At 51.9% G+C, this 26,764-nt stretch overlaps 1 protein-coding gene across 5 annotated transcripts in view; it reads left to right on the top strand.

Moving 5' to 3' along the window:
- The first annotated feature begins 1,986 nt into the window (after nucleotides 1-1,986).
- The window catches only part of ZNF532 (zinc finger protein 532), a 35,941-nt gene continuing 11,163 nt past the window's right edge, over nucleotides 1,987-26,764 (top strand). The window contains exons 1-9 of one of the 5 annotated variants that reach the window (XM_082074413.1): nucleotides 1,987-2,038; nucleotides 3,155-3,358; nucleotides 3,851-3,917; nucleotides 5,419-5,544; nucleotides 5,634-5,718; nucleotides 10,969-13,328; nucleotides 17,113-17,294; nucleotides 19,950-20,126; nucleotides 25,814-25,976. In XM_082074413.1, coding sequence (XP_081930539.1) covers nucleotides 10,989-13,328; nucleotides 17,113-17,294; nucleotides 19,950-20,126; nucleotides 25,814-25,976 — 2,862 coding nt within the window. In that variant the 5' untranslated portion in view covers nucleotides 1,987-2,038; nucleotides 3,155-3,358; nucleotides 3,851-3,917; ... (1 more) ...; nucleotides 5,634-5,718; nucleotides 10,969-10,988. Of the gene's footprint in view, nucleotides 2,039-2,906; nucleotides 3,014-3,154; nucleotides 3,359-3,850; nucleotides 3,918-4,845; nucleotides 5,719-10,968; nucleotides 13,329-17,112; nucleotides 17,295-19,949; nucleotides 20,127-25,813; nucleotides 25,977-26,764 lie in introns of those variants that run through there. The other 4 variants (XM_082074412.1, XM_082074415.1, XM_082074414.1 and 1 more) reach the window with 4 other exon arrangements.

The following is a 26,764-nucleotide window of genomic DNA, read 5'->3' as shown; positions in this document are numbered from 1 at the left end:
GCGCGGCGCTGGGGACCGTCGTGAGCGGCGCTGGGGACCGTCGTGGCGCAGCCGGGTGAGCGGCGCTGGGGACCGTCGTGAGCAGCGCTGGGGCTGCCGCCCCCGGCCGGCTGGCGCGGGAGAGCCGTCCCTACAACACCAGAATATGTGGTTATATTCTACATAGCTTGATAAAAAAGTCTTAAAGCATAACCTTGAAATAGTTGTTATATATGTAAAGCCATCAATATGACCCAGTGAAGTGATTCACATGTGAAACTTCAAATCCTGGAAATGCTGCTGCACGCCTGTAAAACAGCCGTCCGGCGACAGACCGCAGAGGTCACACCGCATGCCAGCGGCCCTGCTGCCCGCCGGCTCTGCTGCACACAAAGGCCTGTCAGCCAGTGCGGCTGTGACAAGAGGTAAGAGCCACACACCGAGCCGTTTCCAGGCAGGGCCCACTTATTTCCCGGTCCTCTTCCTTCGTGCGGCCGGCGGCGCCGCCCAGGCCAGCGCTCTGCAGCTGCCCGGGCCAGCGCCCAGGCCAGCGCTCTGCAGCTGCCCGGGACAGCGCCCAGGCCAGCGCTCTGCAGCTGCCCGGGACCGCGCTCTGCGCCGCGGGCCTGCAGCCGCCCAGGCCCCGGTCCCCGCGGCCGCCCGCGCCGGCAGCAGCAGCCGGGGCGCCGCGCGGGTCCGCGCCGGGAAGCAAAGCCCGCGGCCGAGCTGACTGCGGCCGCTTGGCCTGTCCTTTGTTATAGAACCGCGGCGCCGCGGGTGCGGCCCCCGGGGCGCGGGGGACGGCAGGGACCCCCTCCCGCCCGGGAGGCGCGGGCCCCGCGGCCCCGGGCAGCGCCGGGTCGCCGTAGCGGGGCTGCCCCGGCCCTGCCGCAGGCCCGCGGTGGAGCCCCGGGGCAGGCCCGGCCCGGCCCGCCGGCGCTGCCCGGCCCGAGCGCCCCGCCGGGCGGGATTCCCCCCGGACAGTCCCCCGCCCCGGGCTGCGGAGGCCGCGACCTGCCCGGCCCGGCCCTGCCCGCGCAGCGCTGGAGCCGGCGCGGCGCTCCCGCCCCGGCGCGCTCCGGGAGCCGTTCCACACGGGATCGCACGGGAGCGTCTCCCCGATCTGTGCGAGCCGAGGCGCCCCCACCCCCGCCGCCGCCTCGGCCCGCGGAGCCTCTGCCGTTATGTTCCACCATCTCCCGGCCAGGCCGCTCCGCGGGCGGCCGGGGCGCTGCCCGCCGTAGCCGTGCCGCCCGCCCGCGGCCGGCCCGCAGCAGGTGTGTGTGCACGGGGCGCGGAGCGGGCGTGCGGGGGGCGCCTTCCCCCGGCCCCGCTCCCCCCGGCCTGCGCGCAGGCCCCGCCGCGGCGGAGCGGCCTGTCCGGCCCGCCCGGCTCGGGCTGCTCGGGGCCGGGGCGCTGCGAGGGCGGCGGCTCCGGACCCCGCGTTCGCTCGAGCGCCAGGGCTGCCAGGGCCGGCGGTTCGGCCGGCTCGGCGGGAGCGGGGGGGCCGCTCGGCCGTGGCCGTCCCGCCGCCCCGCTCTGTCCTCCGCTCGGCCGCGCTCCGTGCCGGAGGGGCCGCGGCCTCCGCGCAGAGCGGCGGCCGATCCTCCCGCGCAGGGCCCGCTCGGGCAGGGCCGACCCGGGCCCCAGAGCAGCAGCCGGGCGGGGGGCGCGCAGGGGGGGCCGCTCCGCCAGCGCGGTGCCCGCGGCCCCGGCGGCCCAGAGGCGGGGGCAGCCCACCCGGGCTGGGGCGAGGGAGGGCCGGTGCAGCCGTGCGGAGGACACGGGGCTCAGGCGGCGGAAGAGCATGGTCGCTTTCCCCAGCATGGGGTGGGGAGGAGGGATGTGCAGAGTGCCAGACCTGAGCTCCGCAGGGGAGGGGGTGAAGGGTTGTGCCCGAGACCTCTGCTACAGTTACAGGTGCAGCCCGGAGCGCACGGAGGCTGCTGGCGCGGCCGACCCGCAGCTGGCCCGGGGCAGCCCGGCTGGAGGAGCATCCCGCAGACCCCCCAGGATGGGGCTTGGCGCGTAGGCAGTTACTGGGGATACCAGTGCGAGGGTGAGTAGCCACACCACGAGTGGGGCGGATGATGTGGGCTGGGGCGACGGTCAGCGGCGCAGCAGGAAGGCCCTGGCTGGCAGAGAAAGAAGGGAGTGTGCCAGGGGCAAGGCTGCCATGGGCAGAGGTGGGTGCAGAACCCCCACGCGGGGAGCGCTGGCCTTGCTGAGGAGTCACCCCGCAGCGGCCGTGGGGCGGCCGTGGGGCGGCCAGCGGGGCGGCTGTGGGGCGGCCGTGGGGCGGCCAGCGGGGCGGCTGTGGGGCGGCCGTGGGGCGGCCGTGGGGCGGCCAGTGGGGCGGCCGTGGGGCAGCCAGTGGGGCAGCCGTGGGGCGGCCAGCGAGGTGGCTGCGGGGCGGCCGTGGGGCAGCCAGTGGGGCAGCCGTGGGGCGGCCAGCGGGGCGGCCGTGGGGCAGCTGTGCCCAGGGTGCCCTGCGAGCCGCCCTGGCCGCCCAGAGCTGCGGTGTGGACGGGGCTGGCCCGGCGTGCGCTGCAGCTGGAGCCATTTCAGTGCCTCAAGGAGAGCCGAACAGCAAAAAAAGAAAAAACAGCAACAGCCAAGCCGGTGCTGCAAGGAGGGGGCACGAGAACTGTTCTGCAGGCATCCGCTGCTGCGGAAATGGATTTCTTGAGGGGAGGGAGGTGTATGTGGGTAATCTTTGTAGCAAGGCTGTGCAGAGGAGAGAAAATGCCATTCGAGCGGCCCCGCCGCGGGCAGGAGCGGGGAGGGCGGATGGAGAGCACCTGGCCGGGCCGCCCCACGGCCGTGGGCACCGCGGCCCGCGTGACGCGCCGAGCAGCCACCCCCGGGCCGTGGGGAGCGGGGGGAGCGGCCCAGGGCGCGCAGCCTGGCTCCCGGGGCTGTGGCCGAGCCTGCCTGGTGCCGCACAGAGATCCTGTGAGGATTTTTATTGCGGTCTCTTTGTTAGCTCAGCCAGGCACGCACACGCTCACAGCTCCTGGCCAGGTTGTGGGAGGTAAGTGGGGGAGGAGAGCAGGGAGCGTGCGGGGGGCACTGGGGAGCAGGGGGTGCGGGGACAGGGGACCCGGGGGACAGGGCTGCGGCCGCCACGGCAGAAACAGCCCCTGCGATTCTCAGGGACTTGTTGGCAACTCAGCGAGGGTTGCCATAGCTTTTTATGTAGGGTGACCAGAACCGGCTGGAACTGGTTTGAGGCAGATCAGCGCTGAACACAATGCAGTCACTGAGCCTCTACAGTGGGATAGCTTCCTCCCTCCATGGCAGCCAAAGGCAGAGGAGCTTGCAGACAGATACCAGCCCCAACCAGTATGTGAATGCACACTTTAGACACACAGCACTGGTATGTGGCTAATATAGTCATAAAGGCTTCTGTATGTGAATGTACATATTTGCAGTAACTGAGATTACTTTGGCTTTTCGTGCCTTTTTATGCTTAAGGAATGGGCAAGAGCTGAGATTTATGACCCTTATTAAAATATTTTTGCTTTGCAAGGGTGGGACACTGGTTATGCAGTCTATTTTAAAACTAAACCGAATAAAATTGGTGGAATGATTTGTAATTGTAGTTGTGCTTGTGACTGAAGAATGCTGCTTTGCATGCTGTTTTATTTACAGGGTGCTGTCTTGTGGTTTTCTTCTTTAGGAGATGTTAAGTGGGGGGGTGCTGTGCCTTTCTGTTAGGCCAAAGGGAAGCAATATTGTAGAATTGTGCTTGAAAAGCATTGCACAGATGCTGTGGGGCGTACTCGTTTTCCTCCTTGTGTTGTGTTGTGTGTTTTTCTCCTTGTAGGCCTATTGATTTGGGCTGCCTTTAACCCTTTCGTATTCGCAGAGGTAATGCATCCCTGGCAGTCACTGAGCATTGGCTAAAAAACCTTTCAGAGGTCAAGGTTCACAAGGTGAGACGTGGTCTTTTGGGTACGGAGGTGACGATAGTGTGAGGGTACCTGTGTGTGAAAAGTAAACCTGGCTCCTGATTGCACACTTGGCACGTTAGGAAGGAGGCGATTGTTTAAGTGCTACTAAAGAAATGCTATTAACGTCCTCCAGTTCTAATAGGATTAAGGCTATTATTTGTAAAGACTTACAGATATCTTAGCTAAATACAGTATTATCACTGAAATATCTTACATCCAGATAGGCATTTTCTCACAATGTAGTGATGTGGAATAGGCCTCTGTGACAGTCATAAATCGTGAACCACATGGCAGTGTACTGTGTGTGTTGTGTTACAGCATTACTCGTTCGGAATTTGCTGGCTAATTATTTAAAGGTTGCTTGTTTGGCCATGTCTGAGGAACCCAATACTTGATTCTGAATTAAAGTCTTCAGTGTTAAACGTGTATTTAATATAGCCTACATAGAAAAAAAACCCATATAAAATAAATAGCATGGATGGTGTTTCCTAAACTGTTGTAACCCAGGGAGGATTTTGCAGCAGCCAAGTGGAAAGATGTATTTTAGAGGGCTGATGGAGCTCCAGTGGGTTATTAGTGGCATGAATTATAATATTGTGCAGTAATCAAATAAGAATAGGAAACCGGATGGGCAGTGCATCAGCTCCTGGGGGAGAACTCCTTTTAACTCAGAGCAATGGATGAGGGATAGGATTCCCCCCCAGTCTAAAAACCAGACGTATACTTAGATTTGAGCTGGCGTTTGTATCTAACAGTGAAGCTGAAGGATTCAGAGCGTGGGGAGGGGAGAGGAGCAAGCAGTAATGAGTACAGCACAGGGAAGAACAAAGGCTGTTAGGGCTTACACGTTGGAACACTAAACATTTTGCCTTGGGGATTCTTTTGCTGGAGCTGTTACTTCCTATAACAGGAAATCAGCCACTCTAGAAAATTATCCGGTGTGATTTTCAAAAATCTGACCAGTCCTGGCTGTGTTAGCTGGCTTGGCAGTCTGCGATCAAGATAAACATGGAGGCGAAGCCCTGCCAGTGCTGTTCTGGTGTGCGGTGGGGGCCTTTGCTGTGTGCTCAGCAGAATGAAGCAGCCAGTTAGGAGCCCTGAGAGGCTGTGGACGTTGGTAAGTTGTGTGGTGTCTGGTGACAGGCAGGGCGCCTGCATCACAGTGGCAGCGAAAGGGAACCTTTTCATGTCTGCCTGCAGTAGGTTACGTAAGGTATTGAGATATTAATTGTAGAAAAGTGAAAATAGCATGCTAATGTTTAGCCTGAAATTGCGGTTTAGTGGTTTTTAAGGCAGCTATGATGTTGTTTCTCAGATGCGATAGGGCAGTAAATAGCTCGTGTGGTGGAGTAAAATGCCTGACAGATCACTCTGCCAGTTTCTCTTCCTATTTTTCATAATTTGGATGCAGAGGTTCTATATTTGACTATAGACACCCATAGCAAAATTATGCTTGCAAACACGAATTCTTGTTGCATGATAGGAATAGTACCGATTGCTGCTGCTGCATGTTCTTTTCCAAGTGTCAGCTAAAATTCGTATGCTACATCAGGGCACCTCCTAGACTATTTGTTTTCTATCCACCAGAACAGCGAGCAGTTTTAAAATGGTAAGTTCTTGAATTGTCACAAAATTCAATGTGTCTGTTTTGTTTGGATTTTTGAATACGATCTGAACGCGACTCATTTTTATTTCTAGCAAAAGGCAGTTTTGAATTTGCAGGGATGTTTGTAGGCGGTGAGATGGGAACCCTGGATAGATGCTGGACACCGCAGTGTTCTTGGTGAGTTGCATTTTTTAGTCTAATAGTATTTGTGCCATTCTTCAGCAGGAGATCCTGCTTTGGCTTGTAGGCCAGCTTTCCAGCAGCAGATGCTGCTTGGCGCCAGAGGGCTAGTGCTCTGTACCGCAACCGCGATCGCATTGTGCATCGAGATTTGTCTCGGGTATTTGATCTCGAGAATAAGGGCAATGATTTATCAAGTTCCAAGCCTCTTTTGAAAGAATTAACTACCTTTGGTTTTCCTAGACGTATGAATGATGAATGTGTGTTAAAATACGAATACGCGTTTGGATTTCTGGGCATGTATGTTTGAAAACACACACACACACACACACACACACACACACACACACACACAACCCCAAAGCTGACCGGGCGTCTCAGCCCGTGTGCCGCTGGTGCTGCAGAGCCGCCTGCCCGCGTGGGTGCTCTCACCGCACCGCCTGCTTCTCGCTGCTTGGAGCAAGAATTGCCATCCACGGAAAAAAGTGCATTAAAAGAAACAGGCAGGAAGCAAGTGTCATTTGGAATGTGACTGGAATTTGCTGTAAATTGGGAATCCTGACATTATGTGCATTATTGTTGTACATCCAAATTACTCACTTTTTACTGTCCCAGCCTATTTTAAATATAGAAGTACCAAATTAAGCCATTTTTATAATTAATTTTTAAGTTGAGTGCAAAAAGAATGGCATGGGGATTTACCTGTTTTTCATGAATTCATCTCAGTTTTTAGAGAAACGTGGGAAGCTGCTGAGCCCAAAGCCTTGGCTGAATCTGTGGATCAGCAGCGTGTGGTTCCAGAAGCCTCCATAGCTGGCACACTCAAAAGTGCATTTAGACATTGTCACAAGTGGGTGGTAAGGCAAGTGAATGCTAACTAATGGTTTAAATCTCCTACCGTGGGAGCAGTGAGATGCTGGGACGTGTTCCCTTGGGAGGTTTTGGCGTCCTCGTCTTCTGAAACACCCGGAACTGGGCTGGCTGGCGTCCGGAGGCTCCCGCAGCATCCGCGGCGCTTGGAGCAGAGCGCTCGAGTTCAGAGCTCCCTCGGCTCTTCCGAGGTTCCGTGAAGTGCCTGTTGAAAACTATTTTGGCTAGTAAAGAATAAATCTTGAAAATCTTCTGGAACTGTCAACAGCAAGGTTGCTGCATTGAGGGAAGGAAAAAATAGCTAAATGTTTTCGTACCTGAAATACTGGGCTGGTGCTTCCCCTCCAAAGCTTCTGGGAGGGGAAGGAAGGAGGAGGAAACTCGCTGGAATGTTCTCTCAGAAAACCAGAAGTGCAGATTCAGATTTCTCTTACTCATTGGGGTTTGTGCACAAAGTTTGGATTTTCTTTTGTTTTCTCTGAGGGCAGATAGATACAGTGCATATCGTTGAAATAACAGATTGCTTGGTGCAAACTTTAACTGTAAACCGCTGCGTACTTCACAAAGGCGTTTGCATAAGGACTGGCATGACCTTGGTGACGCTGTGGAGGGTAGATGAGACCTTTCTGCTAAGAAATCAAAACGCTGCCTGTTACGAAAGCTGTGTTTCTGGAAGCAGGAGTCTGCCCGAGTTCTGCAACAGAACAAGTGAAGGGACCTTTGATGAGCAAAAAGGAACCTGTATTTTATGTGAATGTGATCGGCGTTGCTGGTTGTGGTTGAAGTGGCCTCTTCGTATCCTCCTTGCCCGTGAGTGTTTCAGACCGCACTGAGTTGTGATTTGAGACGTGGTTCTCATTTCCTGAAGAAGGTCTGCTGGTTAAGTTAGCACATTGCTTTTGTCTTTCAGGTACTTAGTTTTCAAAGTAAATAATCAGAACCTTTAGTCACAATTACTAATATATGTTTTATAACTAATGAACCGCTCATAATCTGTGTATTAGGCTGATGATTGCCTAATGTTGGGATATATATTACTGGAGTTTGGAGATATGACCCGTCTGGGAGTTGCCAGATGATTCTTTTTTCTCGTCTTTATTAGGCTGTTGAGCTTGCCCCAAATGAGCCTGGTTTGAGTGTTTACACCAGCTTAGCTTTACACCAAACAGTATCTTTTCAGTCTCAGCAGCACTTTATGGTCAGGTTGTCGTTCTGGTTCTCGTCCCGTGGCCGGAGCCCCTGCCCGGAGCGGGCACAGGGCTGGAGAGCGGTGACCGACATTCCGTACCGAGAACCAGCGCGGCCTCTGCTAGTCCTGCAGAAACAGCCGGTTATTTCGAGTTCTTTGCGTAATATTTATGTCATTTGGTATTTGAGCCAGCCTCACATCTACACAAATAGTTGCTGTAGGACAGTGGTATTCCAGAGGGTCTCTGGAACCCCCCGGGTGCGCTACATCTTCCAGATGTTTTCCCCTTTTCTGGAGATCAGCCCTTGAGAATCTTCTAATATGTCCTTAGGCTTTCCAGCTCCTGTGTGACGCGGTGTTGCTGTTGAACGTACTCGGATAAAACACCGTGAACACGGGCCTTCCCGCAGTTCATTGCTGCCGCTAACGGTTAATTCAACTCCAGGATATGGAATTAGAGCAAGTTTTAGGCTAGGAGGACTTTCTAGTTCTTTTTGAGTGTATATAATAACTGTAAAAAGACACCTCTGGACAGATGTATGATCAGAGTGCAAATAGTATCTTGAATAATGAAAAACTGTGTCAACTAAGGCTTTGCTTGTGTTGTTTTCAATGGATCTGAGATGCTTTGGTCTCTGGAATAATTTCCCTTCAGTCCTTACACAAACGTTGTAATTGTGGTACGATGTGTGCAGGGATTTGTGTGTTTGTTAGACACTGCCCGTGTGGCTGTGGCCCGGCCGGGCTGCCCCGGGCGGCGGGGCCGCGTGGTGACCGCGCTGGGGGCGCGGGCTGCGCTGCTGCCGCTGCTGCGGGAGCCGAGCTCCACCGCTTCCTTGGCTGCTGTCTTTTCCTAAATCTTCATCTTCATGTTATCCCAGCTACTACCTTGAGAAGCATGAGGGCTAAAAGCTTACTTTTGAATAAATGGATTTTAAATGTTTCTAGTTAAATAAACAATAAAAGCAGAATTACCAGCATTATGAAATAGTCTTATGTCTGATAAATATGGATTATGGCTATAAGCTTTACAGAAGTAGTGAAGTCTCGATAATGAGCATTTACCATTATAGGCTCCTATGTATTGTCCATTAAGTAAAGGAATGATGAGTTAATTAAGAGAGTAAATTAATCAGTTGCAACAGTATACTTACAATTTCTAGAGAATCACGTGCTGGGTTCAGCTCTGCAGAAGGATTTGCTGTAATGGAAAGGAGTTAATTAGTTAGATAAAGCAATAAAACTATTAAATGGACCATGTAAATAGTTTTCAAAACTATTACATATTTATGTGAAGGTGTTATATGAAACGCCTGTGTGTATTCCAGCGTCCTTGAGACATTTCTTCAGGTGCCTCTCCTAGAGTCCATGGTGACTTCCAGGTAGCCAGTGCTGATGAGTACGTAAGTCGTGCAGGTTTTTGTCAAGCAAAGGGATGATGCCGTTTTAATGAACAGCGTCTTTCTGAGGAGCACCTCGAGTGCTGCCCGTGTGGGTAACGATGCGTGTGGAAATACATATTTAAACATCTGTGCATTCGGATGGGTTCTTCTTAGCGCTGTGAAGCCGAGTGCGGCAGCCGGCGAGCGGTTCGTGTCAGAGCCCCGGCTGGTGAGCGCGGACCCCGCCGAGCTGCTGGAGGCGCGGACGCGGCTCGAGGGCGGGCGGCCTCCAGCAGCCCGTGCCCGAGCGCCGGCGGGCAGAGGGCGCCGCCGCGGGCACCGCGCCCGCCCGCGCCCGTCCCTCCCGCGCACACACCGAGTCACACGGGACCGGCGTTCTCCGGTGCTCTGGCGCTGGTCCGGAGGCGGCAGGGCACGCAGCATGCTTCCCAAACGGGCACCGCGCCCGCCCGCGCCCGTCCCTCCCGCGCACACACCGAGTCACACGGGACCGGCGTTCTCCGGTGCTCTGGCGCTGGTCCGGAGGCGGCAGGGCACGCAGCATGCTTCCCAAACGGGCACTTTCCAGCAACAGCGCTTCCTTGGTTAAACATCTTCTCACGTCGTGTGCTGACTTTGCCCTGATAATTACTGAACAGTGAAAGTATGTTCAAAACAGCTCTGTCACAACAGCATCAGTCATACCTGTGCACGGTTATGAAAGAGAACGGAAGTGTCTGTGCTTTCCGAATGTGATTGTTTTAGATCTCTACAGGTGATTCCCCCGGTCACCTCTGCGTATGCTTGAAACATCTGTGGAAAAAGGCAAATGTCACAGTGGAATTTAAATCTGAAAGTACATTCCAAGTGAGGTTTTCTTTTTACACAGCGTTGGTAAAGTTCCAGTTTTGAGTTACCTGTTTGGTTTGAGAATCGGAAGGAAAACACCCAACAGCAGAGGCCAGCGGAGAACAAAGAGAACAGGACCTGGAGGATGTTACCTGGGAGGGGAAGGACAGCACTCAGGATGTGCTGTTGGTTAGTCTGCAAAGGGGAAGACCAAAGGGACACAGTGGTCTCGGTGAGGTGCTGTGGGAAAGAGGATGGGCGAACAGAACCACAGGTAGTTCATGCAGATTGCATCAAGAAAGATCCAGATGATGCAGTAGGAAACATGTAACAGTGAAAATTGTGAATGGCTGGAACAAATTACATTGGAGGTTGTAGAATCTCTGTGCTGGGAGGTCTTTAAGGTAGGTGAGACACCTGTCAGGAGTGGTGCAGGTACAGCAGGTCCTTCATTGTAGCTGTGGAAAAAGCATTGTGACTGCTGGGAGCCACCCATTCCGTGACTCTTACAAAGCAAGTTAATGTATAGAAAACAGTGCAGCAGCCTCAAACTGTTAGTAGAAATACACGAGTTTGGTAATGCAAATGTCAGGGCAAATCTAGACTTGGAGGAGTTGCAGGTGCCTCTGGTTGTTTTCATGGAAGTCTGGGTATCCTGCTGAAATTGCGTATGTGGGAGGGGGACAGGAGGGGCGCCAGCGACGAGGAATTTGTGCCTAGAATGAAATGACTGGCTTACACTCCGTGAAGGTGATGGATTACTGTAGCTCTTGGTGTAATAATTTGGCTGTACACTTGCACTGCAAAGCTTCTGAAATTTATAATTTCTGAAAATACTACTTCAGAAGTGAAAAAACACCTTTTTGCATGGCATATGTGAACATGCGCTTATTTTTTGTAAGACTACGCTATTAGAGCCTAAAATACTGAGGTGCTGGCTTTCTGTTTATTTTACAGATTTGCTTACAATCAAATACATGACCATGGGGGATATGAAGACCCCAGATTTCGATGACCTTCTCGCAGCCTTTGACATACCAGACATGGTTGATCCAAAAGCAGCTATTGAATCTGGACATGATGACCATGAGAGCCACATAAAGCAGAACGCTCACACAGATGAAGATTCTCACGCCCCATCGTCCTCTGACGTGGGGGTGAGCGTCATTGTGAAAAACGTGCGTACTATCGATGCTTCGGAAGGGGTGGACAAGGACGGGCACCATTCCACCGGCAATGGCTTGCACAACGGCTTCCTGACGTCTTCAGCTCTGGACAGTTACAGTAAGGATGAGGGGAAGTCACTTAAAGATGATGCTTCAGCTTCTGAGACTACACTGAAGGATTCAGCTTTCAACCAGTTTAGCCCAATATCAAGTGCTGAAGAATTTGATGATGATGAAAAAATTGAGGTGGACGATCCTCTGGATAAAGAGGAGATGCGTGCAAATTTCAGAGCAAATGTCCTGGCAGGATCTGGATCTCAGCAGGAATACGACAAACTAAAGGCACTTGGAGGGGAGCACTTGATTAAATCTGGAATCCCAGTTTCAAGTAGTATAGATAAAAATAAAGTTGCTAAACGAGAAACAGAGGCAACCTCCATGAGTTTAAGTGTCTATGAGCCTTTTAAAGCTCGAAAAACAGAGGACAAATTGCTAAAAGACAATTCCGAGAAGCTTCTCGAAAACAGGGTACTCGATGGAAAACTGAGTACTGAAAAAAGTGAAACAAATCTGGGCAGCATTTCCCAGTCCAAAGCAAAGTCGTCAGCAAAGCTTTCTTCGTGCATTGCTGCAATCGCAGCGCTGAGTGCTAAAAAGGCAGCTACGGATACCGGTAAAGATTTACAGTCTAATTCAGGAGAATCTTCTCCATTACCAAAAGACATGAGTGAAAGTCCCCGGGCTATTGAAAAATCGCCTGAATCTCAGAGTCTCATCGATGGTGCTAAAAAGCCGTCTGTCAAATCACCTGACAGTCCCAGAAGCGTATCGAGTGAAAACAGCAGCAAAGGGTCTCCGTCCTCTCCCGCGGGGTCAACACCAGCAATTCCTAAAGTTCGCATAAAAACCATCAAGACTTCCTCGGGGGAGATCAAGAGAACTGTTACTAGAGTGTTGCCAGAAGTGGATGTGGACTCCGGTAAGAAGCCAGAGCAGACCGCTTCCATGGTCACCTCCATGACGTCTCTGCTGTCCTCGGCAGCCGCCGCCCCCGCGCTGTCCTCCCCGCCCCGCGCTCCCCTGCAGCCCGCAGCCGTCACCACCGCCGTCGCGTCCGCGGAACTGGCACCAAAGCAGGTCACTATCAAACCTGTGGCTACTGCCTTTCTGCCCGTTTCAGCAGTCAAAACGGCGGGTTCGCAAGTTATCAATTTGAAGCTTGCTAACAATACCACAGTGAAAGCCACCGTAATATCTGCTGCTTCGGTGCAGAGTGCCAGCAGCGCTATTATCAAAGCTGCCAACGCTATCCAACAGCAGACTGTTGTGGTGCCAGCGTCAAGCCTTGCCAGTGCTAAACTTGTGCCAAAGACGGTCCATCTTGCCAACCTTAATCTTCTGCCTCAAGGTGCTCAAACCACCTCTGAACTCCGCCAAGTGCTAACGAAACCTCAGCAACAAATAAAGCAGGCAATAATTTCTGCAGCAGCCTCACAGCCTTCTAAAAAAGTGTCTCGAGTGCAGGTGGTGTCATCTCTACAGAGTTCGGTAGTGGAAGCGTTCAATAAGGTGCTGAGTAGTGTCAATCCCGTACCAGTTTACATCCCGAACCTTAGTCCCCCCGCCAATGCTGGGATAATGTTACCCACGCGAGGGTACAAGTGTTTGGAGTGTGGTGACTCGTTTGCTCTTGAGAAGAGCCTGACCCAGCATTATGACAGGCGGAGTGTGCGAATTGAAGTGACGTGCAATCACTGTACAAAGAACTTAGTTTTCTACAATAAATGTAGTCTTCTTTCCCATGCTCGTGGGCACAAGGAAAAAGGCGTTGTGATGCAGTGTTCCCACCTGATTTTAAAACCGGTCCCAGCAGATCAGATGATAGCATCTCCTTCAAGCAATAGCGCTCTGTCGGTGCTGCAGAGCCCCGGGGGAGCTGGCGCGCACGCCGTGACCAAGATCCAGCCTGGCGTAACGGGGACGGTGATCTCGGCCCCCGCCAGCACCCCCGTCGTTCCAGCCATGCCCCTGGACGAGGACCCGTCCAAGCTCTGCAGACATAGTCTGAAGTGTCTGGAGTGCAACGAGGTTTTCCAAGATGAGACGTCTCTTGCAACTCATTTCCAGCAGGCTGCAGACACGAGTGGACAAGTAGAGTATCATACGTTTACATTCCAATGTTTCATCTATGGGCCTAGGAGACTTCGGATATGTTTTTACTTTCATTTAGCTGTTAATTATCTGAACCTCCATGATTAAATGTATAAACAAACAGCACAGAAAAACTTGCAACACTTACACAGTCACTGTCAACATTTTTTAAGTAAGAGATTTCTTAGAATTTTTCTAGGCCCTGAAGTCTGAAATTTACACTGTGTATTTTTACTAGAATTTAGCATTAGCTTTCTTACCGCTGAACATTACAATACTGCAGGTGCTGGTTTGGGCAGGGCTGCCCAGGGGCGTTCCCTGGCGCCGCGCAGCACTGCGCAGCGTCGGCGTTTTTAAGACAAACCGCTGGTCGCAGAAGCGCAGACGGGTTCCCGTCAGGTCTGTTTACTGAGCTCGGGCCGTGGAGCAGTTGTGCTGTGCCCACCACCGGAGGAACGTGCGGGGGTCGGCATGGTCTCCGCTCTGGATTACGTGGCTCTGCCTCGGGTCCTGCTTTCCTGCCTGGCCAGTGGATTCGGGCTGAATTGCCTGGATTCCCAGTGCCGTGCCTGGAGCGGGGATTTCAGTCTGTAAGGTACCGCAGACGTGCCTACCTAATGCGAGCCTAGGGAGGTGTTTTGTCAGAGGTTAGCAGAATATATTCCGTCCTTAGACCTTGCTGAGGTTTTGAATGGTGTCTGACCACGAGTACATTCAGCACCAGCTCTTGAGTTACTTAATACTCGGGGGTTGGTTTTTAGCTAACTCCTTGGCTGGTGCTTACTGGTGTTAGGTTTGTCCTTTTTTCCATAATAGGTTCATTAATTATCATTTGGTATGATAGGAACCAGTAGTCCTTGTGAAAACATTGTTGTTCTTGGTACAATGAAATCAAGCAATTAACAAGGCACCAAAATAAAGCAAGTGGATGAGAGACAGACAGATGTACTGACAATAGGTTGGGAAGATGAGGTGAGGATAAAATGAAAACAATAGACAAGAACAAAGATTAAAAAGTGATGTACTTACTTTCTGTGGGGCCTTTTTTTGTGTGGGCAGGTAGAATAACCAGGTTTGTAGAATTGCCATTTCCTGCTGCCTCTCCTGGTGCTGTTTCCCTGTTGCTGCTGGGTTTGCTCTTGATGCCTCACCTGGTGACAGACGCTCTCACCTGGTGACGTCGATGCCTGTCCTGGTGACAGACGCTCTCACCTGGTGATGTCGATGGCTGTCCTGGTGACACACACTCTCACCTGGTGACGTCGATGGCTGTCCTGGTGACAGATGCTCTCACCGGGTGATGTCGATGGCTGTCCTGGTGACACAGGCTCTCACCTGGTGACGTCGATGCCTGTCCTGGTGACACAGGCTCTCACCTGGTGATGTCGATGGCTGTCCTGGTGACACAGGCTCTCACCTGGTGACGTCGATGCCTGTCCTGGTGACAGATGCTCTCACCTGGTGATGTTGATGCCTGTCCTGGTGACACAGGCTCTCACCTGGTGACGTCGATGCCTGTCCTGGTGACAGACGCTCTCACCTGGTGATGTCGATGCCTGTCCTGGTGACAGACGCTCTCACCTGGTGATGTCGATGGCTGTCCTGGTGACAGACGCTCTCACCTGGTGACGTCGATGCCTGTCCTGGTGACAGACGCTCTCACCTGGTGATGTCGATGGCTGTCCTGGTGACACAGGCTCTCACCTGGTGATGTCGATGGCTGTCCTGGTGACAGACGCTCTCACCTGGTGATGTCGATGGCTGTCCTGGTGACACACACTCTCACCTGGTGACGTCGATGCCTGTCCTGGTGACAGACGCTCTCACCTGGTGACGTCGATGCCTGTCCTGGTGACACACACTCTCACCTGGTGACGTCGATGCCTGTCCTGGTGACAGACGCTCTCACCTGGTGATGTCGATGGCTGTCCTGGTGACACAGGCTCTCACCTGGTGATGTCGATGGCTGTCCTGGTGACACACGCTCTCACCTGGTGATGTCGATGGCTGTCCTGGTGACACACGCTCTCACCTGGTGATGTCGATGGCTGTCCTGGTGACAGACGCTCTCACCTGGTGACGTCGATGCCTGTCCTGGTGACAGACGCTCTCACCTGGTGATGTCGATGGCTGTCCTGGTGACACAGGCTCTCACCTGGTGATGTCGATGGCTGTCCTGGTGACACACGCTCTCACCTGGTGATGTCGATGGCTGTCCTGGTGACACACGCTCTCACCTGGTGATGTCGATGGCTGTCCTGGTGACAGACGCTCTCACCTGGTGACGTCGATGCCTGTCCTGGTGACACACGCTCTCCACCTGAGCAAACATGCTGAAGTTCAGAGTTGTTCCCACAGCAAACAGCACGTGGTGTCAGCCCGAGCTCGCAGCGCTGCACAGCGGGACCTGCGGCTCCGTCTGGGCCGTGAGCTGCCGACAGGGCTTTTTGGGGACCCTGGAACGCGCGCGAGTCTGTTATTGCAGTAAGGGTTGTGGTTTGCTGTTTTCTGAGGTGATCAGGCAGTACTGCAGGTTCTCCGGGGTTGCATGGCTGCTCGTCCATCCGAGCTGTGGGTAGGCAGGACTGTGCCTGTGAGCCCAGCTGAGGATGAAGTTCTCGCCCCAGAGCAGTCCTGTGCAGTGCTGGAGGGCGACTCGGCCTTTGTCTTTGCAAAGTGACTGTTTCTGTGTGTCTGAACAGGATTTCAGGCTGGCTGTGTCACGACGGCTCCGGTGAGGGCGGGGAGGCTCGGGCAAACCTGAGGGTCCAGCCGCCCGCTCCGCGCGGGGCCGAACGTGAGCCATGGGGGGTGCTCAGTGCTGCGCTTCCTCCGGGTCCGTGTTCCGCACTGGCCATCTTGCTGTCACCGGGACGACTGAGAGAGATGCTGGATGGAGAGTGTTCAGATGTGTCAGGCCACCGTGTTCACAAAGTGAACGTTAAGAGTGAACCACGTGAAAACACACTTTTGTGTGTGTCACAAGATGTTTCACGTTAATGTTTCTACTTAAAATTACTGTTTTTAAAAAAAGAAAGTATTTACACGAGTCCTCAAAAAAAGCATTTAGATTAAGCTGTTTTGGAAAAATAATGGAGTGTATGGATTGTAATACAAAAATATAGTTGTTCTTAGAATACCAGTAATACTGTAAAAACGCTAAGGCAATCAAGAAGTTACTTTAGACCTTGTTACTTACAGTGTTCTGTTAGAAATGCTTTCTGCAGGGCCTGTAAAGGCGTCTTCCTTGTCTTCGGAGCTGGTGTCTGTCTCCTGTCCACTAAATGGGAGCAGGTTGTTTTTTAGCGGCATAGTTGCCAACACTAGTGAGCCAGAGTCCCATGAGGCTGTGTAACACTGTGCTGTTTCTGCAGTGGTACCTTTGATTCTGCTGTTATATGCTCTGGATCTTACTGGTTTTTAAAAGAGATTTAATGAAGAGTTGCCTAAATTGGAAGGACGGGGTGACTTTTGTGAAGCGCCTGTCTTTTACTAGGAAGCTTGTTTTACATGAGGAAGGGGATTATTTCTTAAGCGTTTATTTAGAGTTTCTTCATGCAGGGCCGTGAACCCGCCCGGTTTGCTGCGGGGTGCCGAGGCGCCGGCGCTGTGGGGTGCCGGTGCCCGTCTCTGCCGGCCGGCCTGCGGGGAGCGCTGCCGCTGCTGCTGGGCCGCATCGTCATGACGCTTAACCTGTTATTTCATATATTACAGTGTTTGACCCAAGACGTTATGTATAGCTGAACCAAACCTTTTGTTTCATCTATTTTGGTTTATTGTTTAGAAGACATGCAATATCTGCCAGATGCTGCTTCCTAACCAGTGCAGTTTTGCATCACACCAGAGAATTCATCAGCATAAATCTCCATACACGTGTCCCGAATGTGGAGCAATCTGCAGATCTGTCCACTTCCAGACCCATGTCACTAAGAACTGCCTGCATTATACCCGAAGAGTTGGTTTTCGGTCAGTATGATGGTTACTTTTGTTGTCAATTTATGTATAATTTATGCTTTTAAAAGTAATTTTCCATTGTCATAAGGATTGTTTGTAGAATGCAGCTTCATAGTTTAAGGTTGTCATGGCAACAGTGCTATTAGTACTACAAGTTTCAGAATAAATACCACATTAGGATTCTGCTTTGTTTTGGGCATCCGCTTTTGTGTGTTATTAAATCAGAATATTGGCTGATCTCATCCGGCCACAAAATGTCAGATTCAGGACGTCACAGTTTATAAGATCTAGAGAATTCAGATGTATTTTCTTAATTTCAGGTTCTTAAAAAAACCTTTGGGTGTTTCAGAAAGCTGGATTTCAGATGGTTCTGTGTGGTGAACAGTCCTTTCCCGCGTTGGCAGCGGTTGTTCCCGAGACGCGGTGGCCGCACCGGCTCGCTGCCTTTTCTGTGGGGCGGCAGGACTCCCCGGCTCTGCCTCCCTGGGAAGTGACCCATGGCCTTCAGACAGCCGGGGCTTCTGCTGCTTCTTTCGTACCCTTCAGTTCCTCTTTTATTACATTCTTCCTGTAATGGCAGCTCACTGAGAAAATGGGATCAGAGCTATTACATGGAATACTAAGTTTTGAAAGGCTGGGAACATGGTTTTGTTAGAGTGGCGGGCAGCACAGCACGGGATGAGGAGCCGCTGGTGCGGCCGCGCTCCGCTCCGCACTCTGAAACGTTTCAGCCTCGTCCCGTCTGAGCAGAGGGGCCGTTTGAAATCCCAGCACAGGCAGCTCTCCCGCTGCGGTGCCACCGCTCCGTTTGCTGGGCGCACGTGCTGCTCCGGCCGGCTGTTTCCAGATGGAATCCCTGCCTGGCAGCGCTGCTTGGGGTTCTTTTCTCCAAGCAGCAGTCTGTCTGTCCGCTCCTGCGTCTGTCACACCTGCTGCCTCCGCTCTCCTTCCCTCCAGCCCGTGTCTCGGGTTTGTTCACAGGATCCCTGGGGACCCTGGTGTGCACCAGCAACACCACGGGACTCATCAGCCCTTCACTGTGAATCCAGACTAAAGTTACCAAACGTTCAAGACGTATCATAAGCATCTGATTTCACACTGAGTCAGAATTTCTGTATATGGTGAAACTAAACCAAAAATACCAAGGCAAAGAAGAGCACTATTTGGGAAAGTTAAGTTTTCCTTCTCACAGCCCTCAGCATCTCCCAGGGCTGTGGGTGGTTCCCTGAGGAGCAGCACGGGCTGTCCTGTCGGCCCGAGGGCCCTGGGCGGGAGGTCGGTCTGGTCCCAGCGCTGTAGGCTGAACTAAGTCAGCTGAACTTGGCAGCCTTGGGCTTGGTTGGAACGAGGAGGCCGGTCCGGCAGTCCCAGAGGGAAGGCTTGGCCCGCGGAGCTGGGTCGGCGGGCAGAGGCGGGTGCTGGAGAACAAAGCGCAGCGGGAGGGCTGGCAGGGGCTGGGAGCAGCGGCTGTGAGCAGAGCGAACGCACCCAGCACGGACACGGACCAGTTACTTTAGAAAACGCCTCGGGAAGCGGAGACTTGAGAGATGTAAACCTGATTAATAGTATCAAGGATGTAGATCAAGTGCTCAGAAATGAATGGATGGCGTTTCATAAAATTCCAAGGTGACAGATTTTAAAAGGACAACGGGACTCTGGGATGCGCTGTGTCGCTGTGTTCCCTGCCCTGTTGCTATCTGCAGGGCTCTAAAACAGCATAAAAAGGATTTGACGTTTATGTGACAACAATCACTACCACAATAGATGCCAAAATGAACATTTTGGAAGGACAGAGGCCCTTCTATGTTTAAATTGTAAAACTCTTATGCAAAATACTGGTAAATAAGGAACTTGTTGATTTGACAGGTTATTTCGTAACTGCTCCAGCAGCGTGTTCCTGGGCTGACTTGGTGGCACTTACTGTTCGAGATGTGTGGCACTAGAAGGGACCATTGTGTGCAGAAATTCTTATGTACTAATATTAATGCAATTTTTTAATAATTTTATTTTAGACTAGAGGCGGAAAGGTCACAAATTTTCGACACAGCGGAAGTATGTGTTTGAAGAATATTCTCAGAATTCTAATCTGATAGACTGATCTGATTGCAGAGATTTGGTTTAGCTGTCCTGAACTGAAATTACTCTTTTTTTGTTTTAAATCCAAGCGCTGATTTGATTACATGAACAGAAATCATTACAGTTTGTCTTCATTAAATCTAAACAAGGGAAATGGGGGAAATTTTTTGCTAACTGGTTTTCCATGTTGGTGGCAGTTTCTGTATTGACGTACCTTATACAATCCATGCATGTGATAAAAATGCATTTTGTGAAATCTCTTTACAGATTTGCGGAGGATTTAAGCATTCTTCTTACAATCGATAGAATATCCTCTGTCGACCCTTCTGTCTGTTCTGTTGTAATGCCATAAAAACATGTTCTGACTTCATATCTCTTAGATTTTCATTAAGTTTGGGAAATGTCTTTTCTTCCTAATATGCAAATCTCTTCATGTTGATTCTTACTGGGTTATTTAATTGTCGGAATACCGTAGTTTTACCTGGTTGTGCGTATGTTTATCTCTCCCACTTGCTTGCCAATGAGTGTTGATTGGTTTCTTGCAGCGCTGCTTTGCCGAGGCTGACCTGACTCTTCTCCGCTCTCTTGCAGCTGCGTGCATTGCAATGTTGTTTACTCTGACGTGGCGGCTCTCAAGTCTCACATTCAAGGTTCTCACTGTGAAGTCTTTTACAAGTGTCCTATCTGTCCCATGGCATTTAAATCTGCTCCCAGCACACACTCCCATGCCTACACACAACACCCGGGTATCAAGATAGGCGAACCAAAGTAAGCAAAATTCATCTTCTACTGCACTTGCCTGCGTTTCAGTAACCTGTGAAATTGCATTCTGTCCTGTGCTTGTAACCTTCAATGTCATGTACTGTACAGCCAACAGTTTGTCATCCCGTTGGTAACGTGTGGGGTTTGTGTAATGTTTTCATGAGTTTTTAGCTGGTGATTTATTTGGCAAAGGTTAAATTGCTATGAACGCAGCAGCAGCAGTTCTTTAAACACTGCATTCTACAGGAGAGCAACACAGTGGTTACGGAAGCGGTTTGACGGGCAGCTAGCGTCTTGCTCGTGCTTGGTTCTTAATCTGCTTCGCTCATCTGCATTTTTACTATGAATTAAGATAACGTGATTCCAAAAAGAACTGCTAGAACTCATCAGGTCTTATGCAGTCGTTTTCCTAACGTCTGATTGAAAAGGTGGGAGAACTGGTTTTATTTTGGTTAGTTGGTTTTGTTTTTCCCCTTCGGTGCCCGTGGTCCCGGCTGTGCCGGGGTTGGTGTCTCGGTGCCGGTGGTCCCGGCTGTGCCGGGGTTGGTGTCTCGGTGCCCGTGGTCCCGGCTGTGCCGGGGTTGGTGTCTCGGTGCCGGTGGTCCCGGCTGTGCCGGGGTTGGTGTCTCGGTGCCCATGGTCCCGGCTGTGCCGGGGTTGGTGTCTCGGTGCCGGTGGTCCCGGCTGTGCTGGGGTTGGTGTCTCGGTGCCCATGGTCCCGGCTGTGCCGGGGTTGGTGTCTCGGTGCCGGTGGTCCCGGCTGTGCTGGGGTTGGTGTCTCGGTGCCCATGGTCCCGGCTGTGCCGGGGTTGGTGTCTCGGTGCCGGTGGTCCCGGCTGTGCCGGGGTTGGTGTCTCAGTGCCCATGGTCCCAGCTGTGCCGGGGTTGGTGTCTCGGTGCCCGCGGTCCCGGCTGTGCCGGGGTTGGTGTCTCGGTGCCCGTGGTCCCGGCTGTGCCGGGGTTGGTGTCTCAGTGCCTGCGGTCTCGGCTGTGCCGGGGTTGGTGTCTCGGTGCCCGTGGTCCCGGCTGTGCCGGGGTTGGTGTCTCGGTGCCCATGGTCCCGGCTGTGCCGGGGTTGGTGTCTCGGTGCCCGTGGTCCCGGCTGTGCTGGGGTTGGTGTCTCGGTGCCCATGGTCCCGGCTGTGCCGGGGTTGGTGTCTCGGTGCCGGTGGTCCCGGCTGTGCTGGGGTTGGTGTCTCGGTGCCCATGGTCCCGGCTGTGCCGGGGTTGGTGTCTCGGTGCCGGTGGTCCCGGCTGTGCCGGGGTTGGTGTCTCGGTGCCCGTGGTCCCGCTGTGCCGGGGTTGGTGTCTCGGTGCCCGTGGTCCCGGCTGTGCCGGGGTTGGTGTCTCAGTGCCCGTGGTCCCGGCTGTGCCGGGGTTGGTGTCTCGGTGCCCGTGGTCCCGCTGTGCCGGGGTTGGTGTCTCGGTGCCCGTGGTCCCGGCTGTGCTGGGGTTGGTGTCTCGGTGCCCGTGGTCCCGGCTGTGCCGGGGTTGGTGTCTCAGTGCCCGTGGTCCCGGCTGTGCCGGGGTTGGTGTCTCGGTGCCCGTGGTCCCGGCTGTGCCGGGGTTGGTGTCTCAGTGCCTGCGGTCTCGGCTGTGCCGGGGTTGGTGTCTCGGTGCCCGTGGTCCCGGCTGTGCCGGGGTTGGTGTCTCGGTGCCCATGGTCCCGGCTGTGCCGGGGTTGGTGTCTCGGTGCCGGTGGTCCCGGCTGTGCTGGGGTTGGTGTCTCGGTGCCCATGGTCCCGGCTGTGCCGGGGTTGGTGTCTCGGTGCCCGTGGTCCCGGCTGTGCCGGGGTTGGTGTCTCGGTGCCCGTGGTCCCGGCTGTGCCGGGGTTGGTGTCTCAGTGCCCGTGGTCCCGGCTGTGCCGGGGTTGGTGTCTCGGTGCCCGTGGTCCCGGCTGTGCCGGGGTTGGTGTCTCAGTGCCTGCGGTCTCGGCTGTGCCGGGGTTGGTGTCTCGGTGCCCGTGGTCCCGGCTGTGCCGGGGTTGGCGTCTCGGTGCCGGTGGTCCCGGCTGTGCTGGGGTTGGTGTCTCTTCCTGGATTAAGGTAGAACCGAACACCCCAGAGCTCCGTGGAAGCCCCTTGGAGCCGCAGGGGCCAATGGACGGGAAAATCAGGCTCCAAATCTTACCAGTCGGAGCCCGAGGTCTTCTCGTCACAGACCTTTTTGTTCTGTCTCCTTTCCCGTTGGCAGGAGTTCAGTCCTGGGAGTAAATACTCAAGGATTTAACTCCCTGTTGTTTCTCTGGAGTGCACAGAGCACATTAGTACATTTTAACGACTTGAAGACTCAATAAAGTAGAAGACAGATGAGAAAAACAAGGTACCATGTAGTGTAATAACCAGATTTCAGTAGAATTTGGTTTATCGCTGTTTCTTCTAACATATAAACAGATGATTTATTCTTCAGAGTGTTTAAACCTACATTAAGGCAAAATGGCAGCGAATTTAGTGTTGCTGACACTAGACTAAGGTATTTCCACCCAGGGACAAATGATACCTTGTTTTAATTCAGGGCGGTATCTGCAGTGAGAGGCTTTGAAATACCAGCATTTAACTTAAAACTTGTTTCAGGTTCTGTGAGGTTCATTGGGGAAAACCAAACGATTAAGATCAGATTTGTGTTAGATACTTTACACAAGAAAAACGCAGATTTCTTGAATTGTGCTTGGATCTGCTGAACTGTTTGTGACTAACTTTGTAAATTAAGTATTTTGCATTAGTTTTCTTTCCATAGAGATGTGCTTGTAATTGTATTCTTTTATTAATTAGTTTCTAAAAATAGTAAAAAAAAATTATGAAGTACTACTGTATTGTGATGATAGAACTCGTAGTCGAGTGCTTCTCTTCAGAAGTGCTGTTTTCTTTGAGTTGGCCGTTTTTAACGAAGCTGCTGTCTGAACGGTTCAGCGTGGGAGGCCCGTCCCAGCGCGGCGATGGCGCAGCCGTCCTGCCTGCACCGGCGCGCGGGCAGCGCGGCGTCGCACCCGCGCTCGCAGCTGTCACGCCTGCTTCCTCAGGGTTGACTACCTGCATGTCTGCTACTCAGGAGCAATTTAAAAAGGAAATGTTTTTGTTGTTTAAATTACTTGTTTCTGAGGATACTTCTCACATATCTTGGCCAAGGTGACATCAGATGTTTGTGACATGGCTCAAATTCTGGCTTATGTGCTGTAATGTTCTGCGTTACAATCACAGAACGGCCCAGGCTGGAAGGGACCCCGAAGGGTCGCTGGGCCCGCATTCCGTGGGAAGGGGCCGCGATGGGACTTTGTGGCACCGCGTCCAGCTGTGTCTGGTGACGGGGGCTCCACCAAGTCCCTGGGGAGCTTGTTCCACTGAGTTCTTGTTCTCACCGTGAAAGATTTCTTGTATCAACACGAAACCTCTGCTGGTGCAACTTGCACCCATTGCTCCCTGTCTTCTCCCTGCGATGTCTTACGAAGAGAGACCCTCGGTCTCCCTGTGGCCTCCCTGAGAGCACTGAGCACGGTGACGGGGTTCTCCTGAGCCTCCTCTTCTCTGGAACAAGGCACCCAGCTCTCCCCTCTGTCCTCCAGCCCTCTGGTCACCTTCCTGCCCCTCCTTTGGACCCTCTCCAGTCTGTCCACGTCTTTCTTGAGCTGCGGACACCGCCCCAGGCCTGGCCTGACCAGCGCTGTTGTGTTTGGGAAATGCGTTCCCGTCGGAGCGATGTGCTGCTGGTTCACCTGGTCCGGGTGCCGGTGTCTGCCGGTGGCCGGGCGAGGGCCGTGTCTCAGGAGCGGGCAGGGCCGTGTCCTCTGGCGTTTGTGAACCGCGGGATTTACAGTCGCATTGCAGATGGTGGTTTCAGAACAGAGACGGTCAATTATTTGGTGTATGAAAAATGAAGTTTATGTGCAGCGATTCTCAGTGGGATGAAATTAGATGATTTAATATAGGGAAATGGGTGGCTGTCTTGCATTTCAGCTTAGAGAGGCTCCATCCTGTAGCATACCTAGGATGCTACATGGTTTTTATGGGAAACCAGAGCTTATATGTGATTTTCTTTTGTCAGTACACAGCATAACTTCATAGGAGAGGCGCCACATTTGTCATGGCTGATCTCTCTTGCAGGGAAGACGACTGACAGTAAAATCACTGCCTTAAATTGATGCCAGGTACACGAGGTGAAACTGCGTTTTAGAAACTTGGGATTTCTTTCTTACCACAAAAATAATATTTTTCACAGTTAATGTGATTAAGTGTACCATTTTTCATGATTTCAAGTATCTGCACTGGCCAAATGGCTTGGACATTGGAGCAATGTCCCTGTCCTTGCCATCTCCCAGCAGAGTGCAGAGCGGTCTGCACAGCGCTTGAGCAATGAGCTATCGATAATTCCTTAGGGGATACAGGAAGGAGCTGCAACACGGATGTGGATACCGAGGCCGTTCAGCGTAGCGAGCAGGGGTTGGTGTGTCTGTTCTCCTGGAAAGCCGCTCAGGACGGAGCTCAGCCTGTCACCGCGGGGGTCCGGACACGCGGTGCTGCCGAGGAACAGAACTATTTACTGCTCGTGAGCAGATACACTAAAGGGCTGCGGGTTGAATGGCTGGTCTTGTGACTCGCCTTTAGTTGCCAGGAAAATAATTCTTAATACTATCAAACATACAGATAATCAAAACCAAGAAGCAAAGTATCAAGTAAATAGTTACCTAGAATGCAACTTGAACTATACTTTTTCTTATAAAATCCTCAGCAGAATGAAACCAGCTTCCAAATATTGTCATGCAGCAGTTGTTACAGCATTTAGATCAGAGGATTGTTTCTGGTTTCCATGCGGTTCTTGTCTGTTGGACAGACACTGACAGAGATATGCTAAAATACAACTATTTTCAGATTGTGTAATAACTGTCTTAGGATTTTGTAATATAGGATTTTGGCTATCATATTCATTTTCGGGGACTATGCTTTTAGTGTCCGGTTCTTACCTAGTTCTTTGTTCATGAATGTATCTGTTTCTAAAGTACCTTTGAAATGATGTTAAGGGATACGTTGCTTTGCCAGTTACACAGCTACTAAAACACAAGTGGCTTCTGTCACCCCTTTCTCTTTGGACGTTGCCCATAGAACGGGGGTTTGGCAGCTGGTTTCAAGCGCTCGTGTGCCCTGGGAGGGGGAGCTGCGGGTTCCCTGGTGTCTCTGGTGTTTGCAACACAAGAAACACCGTCCTGTGAGGGTTCAGCTTCAGAGCACTCACAGCGTCCAGGCTCAGCACGCACGGGGTTCCAAGCCATATACACTGCCAAAAATAAATGTACCTTACTAAATCCTGGTGAACTACCAGTGATGATCAAATCACTCACTCCCTTAAAACATACTGCCTTTGCAACCCCAAACAGGAGTGCTGTCCTTTGGTTATGAAGTGAGTTCAGAAACCACAGTCCCTCCAGAGCATCCCGCGCAGATGTTGGTGTTGCACGTGTAACTGCCATATGCTGTTGTTTGCACTTTTTAACGATTTTTGTTCTGTTTTTCTGGGTTTTGTACTGCTCCCGTATTTTGAAGTTGGAGGATGTTTTGAATTGGTTTAATATTAACGTTTTTCAGGCAGTGTGAAATGATTGCTTGAACATGTCAGATCTCTGCTCAGAAAACAGTTAACATCATGATTCTTGCAAACAGATCATCAACATGACTGATGTTGTTTATTGTACTTCTGTTTTTAGAATAATATATAAATGCTCTATGTGTGACACTGTGTTTACTCTACAACCTTTGCTCTATCGCCACTTTGATCAGCACATTGAAAACCAGAAGGTGTCTGTTTTCAAGTGTCCAGACTGTTCTCTTCTGTATGCACAGAAACAGCTTATGATGGATCATATCAAGGTGTGTGGGCATCTTCTCTTGTTTCATTCGTAGATACATTTGTCATGCAATATATGCTGTGAGAAAATACTGTAAAAAGGCACAGAGTAACAAGGGCTCTGCTGAAAGAGAGAGATATTAACAGTGCCAAGAGAGTAATCTCTGAATAATGTTCTCAAATGTTCAATGTTATATTTCATATGATCCTCAGCATATCTGTCATGTAATCACTAACCCAGTTTGTCTGTATGAATGTTCATTTTGGTACCCTAGGAATATCTCAGTGTATTGCACTCAATAGGCCGTTTGATCAAAATAATAATGGATATAGTCCGATGCCAATAAGTACTGATCCTTGTTTACAGTATCTAAGTATGACTCAGTTGTTAGGAGCTGAGAATGCTTAGTACACTGGAAAGTCAAACCTTCGATGTTCAGAACGCACCAGGAGGAGCCGGAATGGTTCTTGCGTAGATGTGGAGGTTATTGGTGTGTTCACGTACGACCCCGAACACATGCATGCTTTAGAAAACTCGAGGTGGGTCTTCTCAGAAATCACCTTATAACTGAAGATTTACTGTCATCCTTGCAAATTATGTTACTAAGAATCAGCAGTTCCCTGGCTATAATTTGTTAGCCGTGTATTTTAAATACACTGTTTTACCTTGTTTTATATATACCAAATCTGTCAGCAGTGCTGAAATTTCTTAGGCCTTATTGACATGATCTGGCGCCTGGTAACAGTCAGAGCTATTCAGACCATTGCACAGAGTTACAATCCAGAACGGGAGCTTAATTCAGGGGTTTCT

The sequence above is a fragment of the Streptopelia decaocto genome (assembly GCF_964273445.1).
Source record: "Streptopelia decaocto genome assembly, chromosome: Z".
Classification (NCBI taxonomy): Eukaryota; Metazoa; Chordata; class Aves; order Columbiformes; family Columbidae; genus Streptopelia; species Streptopelia decaocto.
The sequence above is the reverse complement of the archived record's forward strand: the minus strand, read 5'-3'. Positions and strand labels throughout refer to the sequence as shown.